Genomic DNA, 6000 nt, shown 5'->3' on the forward strand with positions numbered 1-6000 from the left:
TTCATGCTTTTGGTATTAAAATAATAGAGGGATGGATCGCATGCTGAGTCGCACCTGTTTCAACACCTACACCACTTCAAAAAAAAAATAGTTTTTTATTTTGCAAAATTAAAAAATTAAAAACATATTCTATAATTAAAAAAAAAACAATAATTCCCTTTTCAAAAATTTGAAAAGACAAATTTACCCTTTATACCTAATTCATCTTTTCCAAAAGTTCAATTTTTTTATACTAAATTTATATTTTCAAAATACGAATTCTACTTTAAATCCTAAATTATAGTAGTCTCATAATTATTTTTTTAAAAAACAATAAACTTTAATTTTTACAAATTTAAAATAAATTTATATAATTAAAAGAAATTCATTACATGTATTTTTTATTTTTTTACCCTCAATAAAATTATTGTCCATGTAATATCACAAACCTCATCTTCTTGATATGTCAAATACATCAAATTTTTTTTTTTATGATTTTAATGTTTGGAATCCAAAGAATTTAAATATCATTTAAAGTACTAAGAATTCAATCATTCAATTTGGAATTGAAACCCTTACTTTATTTTAATTGAAAAAAAAAATCCACCGACCCCAAAAAACCAATTCATAAAATAAATAAATAAATAAAAGCATGAAAATTGTAGTGATAAGTCCAAAATTAGCCTAGCGACTCATTGACCCAACTAATTACGAAAATTTCTAGAACCCAAGGACCTGTTGCCTACGAGTCAATTGGGTTGACCCATTGACCTACTATGCAAATTGTAATAATGCAATTTGAAATTAAAAATGTTAAAATTTTAATTTGTAAAAATTAATAATTTTAAATCCTATATCTCCATTTTAAATTTATAATTTTGCTCATGGCACCACTTTATCGAGGTAATGATAAAATCATTTTATTTAATGATTTAAGTTAATTTTAATCTAAATTATTATTAAATTACTAAAATAAAATTAAACACTTAATTTTTACTTTAATATTAATATTGTTTGATAAAATTGATTTAAATATTTTTTTAAATCACTAAGGCTATGTTTGGTTCCCGAAAAGTACAAAGGAAAGAAAAAAAATGCTAAGGAAAATGATTTTCTTATGTTTGGTTGTCCTATAAAAAATATGAAAGAAAATCAAATATAATTAAAACTAATTAAAAACTTATATATTTATAAATTATTTAATCTTTATATTGATGAGTTAAAATAAATAAAATGAGTTTGAAGTAACAAAAAAATAATTTATCAACTTTTAATCTATTTTTTTATTTTCCTTCCCTTTTTCTTTCTTTTTACTTTTCCTTTGTATTTTCTTTCCCTCGCATTTTCCCTCAAATTTTCCGGGAACCAAACATAGCCTAAATTAATATACACATCCTTATTAAGTTTAATTAATATTTACTCTCGTTAAATTTATTAATAAATTTATTTATTAAACATATAAAATAATTACAAAATATTTACTCTAAAAAATAATTATAAATGTAAAATGATAGAAATAAAAAGAAATTCTCATTGAATATGAATAAATAGGGTAAAAGGATTTAAAATTAGGAATAAATTAATTATTTTAGTTTCTTATTTTTCATTTAAAATTCAGTATAATTTTTATGATTTTTCCTTTTTAGAGAAATTGTTTTTACACTGTAATTTAAGGAATAGTGCTCATGCGTAGATTTTTTATTTTTTATTTTTTTAATGTTTCTAAATTTTGAAAATTCTCTTGATTAGATCAGCTCCTTGGGTTTCTCTCATCGTGGCGTGGCGCCAGCTGCGCCGAACGTGGAAACTACATGCTGACGAGGAAATTAAGAAATAAATTGAATTCGATAACGGTGAATTGACCAAAAACCCCCCGACTGTGGTACGGCGAAAATGTGATTCGTGAGTTGCGTCAATTAATAGAAACCACGCCAGCAGAGACTCAATCCCAGCAGTAGCTTTCACCGAAAGTAAAAGACAGATAATTCCACGTAGAAAACTCATAATTCCACGCCTTTTTTCAAATTTTCTTGGGTGGACGTATTAATCATGCATACGACAAATCATTTTTTGGAGGACTAGAGAAGGCAAGCGTGGAAGTAGCATCATTTTTGGCGCCTTAGCCGCTTCCCTCTCGGAGCTTCCACCAAACGACAATTTTTGCTATGTGCTTGCCACGCAGGCCTCTGTTTTTTTTTTTGTCCTTTACCAGTTTTAACCCCAAACAGACATAGAGAGCCTCACGTTATCCATGCTGGACCCCTTCGCCTTTATATATGTAATTCTACGTAAATTTTGAATTTAATAAAGTCAATATTTATTTTCTATTTTATTTTATTTTGTTAACAATAACTGTACTATAATCAAAACTATCTTATTATAAATTAATGAGTATTTAATTTTATCGTATTAATTTTAAATTTTTTAATTAAATTGTCACTATCCCAACCATAGCTTACCTGTCATTTATTGAGGCCAAACCGTTTTGACGTGTCTAGACGTTTCTTCGCATGATTTTGAGCATTAAATGCTTCCACCATTCTGTAAACCAAGACGGACACGTGGTATCTACGTGGCCCTTTTTTTTTTTCTGGTAGTGTCTTATTCTGACAATATTTTATCTGCCTGGTTTCTAACTTTTTTTTTTTTAAAATACATTAAATTAAATTAAAAGACGACCTAAACAGGATGTTGGACCATAAGATAAATGAAAACAATCGTTATCAACCCAACCAGTACCTCAAATAATTCAATTCAACGTGCACATGAAAATTTGATAAAATCGATTTAAACGCCGTCATAACCGACAATTGCATTTTTTTCAAACCACAAGGTTGAAAAAAAAAAAAAAAAAAAGGTTTTATGAAAAATAAGTCACCGGCGCATATATTTATTTCAATATGGGGCCACAGGAAAACCCAGGTCTAACGTTTCACGACACACGTGAAGGCTCCCACTAACTTGCACCGGCTGACATCAGCGTCGCACGTGGATGATCCACGATGACGTGGACATTGAATCCACCGTTAAACTGTCGGCTCAGCGACCAAGAGAAAAGAGGAGGAAAACCAAGCGGAGCCGTCGACTGCACACGGTTCCCCATGACAGTTGGTCCCCATATGACTCGCACGTGCGTCCAAAACAGGTGACGCAAGCAGTGACTAAATCACAGAGTGTGGGCTCTCGACACGCATACACTCACACTTCATAATCCGCCACGTGTCCGGCTGCGGTCAGAATGGTGGCTATTCCCCTAGAACAACCGAAGAAATATTATCGCCCACGTGTATTCTAATAACCACCGTTCCCACCTGCCACGTGTCCTCTTTTTCTCTATAAATTCCTCGCTCTCCCTTCCGGTCTAAGTTTCAAGCGCCGTCTTGGCTCAGAGCAAAGCCGTGAGAGAAGAGAAAAAAAAGGTCAGGGAGAAACATTCATTCAAGAGAGGAAGGAGAGAGAAGCTAATATGACAGCGGAGTTGCAGTTACCTCCAGGCTTCAGGTTCCATCCGACGGATGAGGAGCTTGTGATGCACTATCTGTGCCGTAAATGTGCATCGCAATCGATCGCCGTGCCGATCATTGCCGAAATTGATCTCTACAAATTCGATCCCTGGCAGCTTCCTGGTAATTATTATTATTTTCATTTTTTTGTTATTTTTTTCTGAACTCCCAAAATTTGGATTTTTATTTAAGGGGGATTTGGTGATTTGAACAGAGATGGCCTTGTACGGAGAGAAAGAGTGGTACTTCTTTTCGCCGAGAGATCGGAAATATCCGAACGGTTCAAGGCCGAACCGGGCAGCGGGAACAGGGTACTGGAAGGCCACCGGAGCGGATAAGCCTATTGGGCATCCGAAGCCGGTTGGGATTAAGAAGGCTTTGGTTTTTTATGCCGGAAAAGCCCCCAGGGGAGAGAAGACAAATTGGATTATGCATGAATACCGGCTGGCAGACGTGGACCGGTCGGCTCGCAAGAAGAATAATAGCTTAAGGGTACTTAGCCTTGAACCGCTTCACCAATATTTTAGGGCTAAAATGGGCTTTTTAATAAAAATCATGAACCGTCAGATCTTGGACTGAATACTTAGTTTGACTTTGTATTTTCCTCCATCCTTCGGTTGAGATTAGGATGGCCCTGTCCGCTTAATGATCACTATCAACGTCAAACGGGCGTCTTTATGATCATCGAATCGGTGGAGGGTGGAGATGTATCCTATGCTAGATTTAGGAAGTTCTTGACCGAGTGGAAGCGAGGTCCCACTGGAAAAACTGTGTGGTGATGAAATATGGTGGCCCATTCCGGCCCTTTGTAGATCAACACAAACCGTATGAATGTCATTTAAGATGGTGTTTAGATTTGATTAGGTTTTAAGCTGTCAGGTTAGCATTACCCCCAATCAAGCATTATTGCTTTCTATATACGCATATTATTCCTTCTTATCCATTTGTGACGTCTGACCAGATTAGGAAAGATAGACCCTTGATTAATATTACAACTTAACGGTCTTGATTTCATTTCACAAAAATATCATGCTCCAAGCTTTCACTGATCTAACGCTCACGGTTTTGCAGTTGGACGATTGGGTTCTGTGCCGCATATACAACAAGAAGGGCATTGTCGAGAAACAACACACCGCTGCCCGGAAATCAGATTGCTCCGATGTTGAGGATCAAAAGCCTGGACCTCTTGCTCTAAGCAGGAAGGTAGGTGCGATGCCTCCACCTCCGCCGCCATCGTCCTCTACGGCACCAACTGCGACAGCGGCACTGGACGATTTGGTGTACTTCGACTCATCGGATTCGGTGCCGCGCCTCCACACCGACTCGAGCTGTTCGGAGCACGTGGTGTCGCCGGAGTTCACGTGCGAGAGGGAGGTGCAGAGCGAGCCCAAGTGGAAGGAGTGGGAAAATCCCATGGACTTTTCGTACAATTACATGGATGCCACAGTTGACAACGCATTTTTGTCTCAGTTCCCGAATAATCAGATGTCGCCATTGCAGGACATGTTCATGTACCTGCAGAAGCCCTTCTGATCTGTCATCGCATCAAAAGGCCAACACACTATCTTTCGGTGGACACTGTAGCACGCGATTCCCGCATCGTAACACGAGACTGAAGACTCAGGTCCATGAGTGTGCACGTGCGAGAGGTTTGGCGGCTACCAAGCAGTTAGGTTATTGGAATTAGAGTAACTCGGTCCACCTTGAAGCGTATCAAAGTGTTTTGGGCCGTTGATTGCGGCGATCGGACGGTACATGTTAGATTTTGCCTATGATAATACACAGTGATCACCCCCACAACGTGTATATATGTCGATGTGTGTATATACATGAAGCTTCTGGGATGGGACAGGGGCCCATGAGTCCATGGCCCCTTCTAAATTCTAATACTTGTACCAGTTCTTTCCTTCTAAAGTAGGTGATTTTATATTTAAATCATTTAAATTTACACTCACTAAATGGGCCGACTTTGTTCAAAATGGGCCATACAGGCTTCTGGCCCATCCCCACTATGGACAAGTTGGGCAGCCTGGTTAAGATCTTTATTCAGTGAACACTTGCTGAGACGACATTTGCGGATGTGTAGTCAGTAGAAGACAAAATCCCGATTTCCAATGTCATATGGCTCAGAAACAGGTTGACCCACTGGGCCCAGACTGCACTCCAATCCATTAAATATTCTTCTGTCGACACTCAATTATGGACTGCATGTGGGCTGAAGTGGGCCCTGAACACATGAAACATCATACTCCCCAGCCCAATGCTTGAAAAAGATGCATGTCTTGTTGCTGTGAATAAATATTTTCATCTATCCCTTTCGCAGAGCTGTAGTGTGAAACTCCAGTACTCCACACGTCAACCATCTCAAACATGTTGTTCAAGCTTTTCACGTGGTTAGCACGTGCCTGTTTTCATTAAAAATGTGTTTATTTAATAAGAGTACTTGATAAGAAATTAGTTGAACTTGACATGTTTAAAATATATGAAAATTGGATCATGCAGAGATCAAGAATAAATT

The 6000-nt window shown here is 36.9% G+C and overlaps 1 protein-coding gene across 1 annotated transcript; it reads left to right on the forward strand.

Moving 5' to 3' along the window:
- Positions 1-3277: 3277 nt before the first annotated feature.
- On the forward strand, positions 3278-5417 carry LOC100255807 (NAC domain-containing protein 2). The gene is made up of 3 exons (XM_010665889.3): positions 3278-3605; positions 3697-3974; positions 4554-5417. Exons 1-3 carry the CDS (start codon positions 3446-3448, stop codon positions 5013-5015), a joined length of 900 nt encoding a protein of 299 aa, XP_010664191.1. The 5' UTR covers positions 3278-3445; the 3' UTR covers positions 5016-5417.
- Positions 5418-6000: the final 583 nt, after the last annotated feature.

Source organism: Vitis vinifera, chromosome 18 (genome assembly GCF_030704535.1).
Source record: "Vitis vinifera cultivar Pinot Noir 40024 chromosome 18, ASM3070453v1".
Classification (NCBI taxonomy): Eukaryota; Viridiplantae; Streptophyta; class Magnoliopsida; order Vitales; family Vitaceae; genus Vitis; species Vitis vinifera.

Coding starts and splice junctions, on each gene's coding strand:
- LOC100255807 (XM_010665889.3), top strand. CDS start 3,446: ATGACAGCGGAGTTGCAGTTACCTCCAGGCTTCAGGTTCCATCCGACG. Junction 3,606..3,696: donor CGATCCCTGGCAGCTTCCTG/GTAATTATTATT, acceptor TGATTTGAACAG/AGATGGCCTTGTACGGAGAG. Junction 3,975..4,553: donor AGAAGAATAATAGCTTAAGG/GTACTTAGCCTT, acceptor ACGGTTTTGCAG/TTGGACGATTGGGTTCTGTG.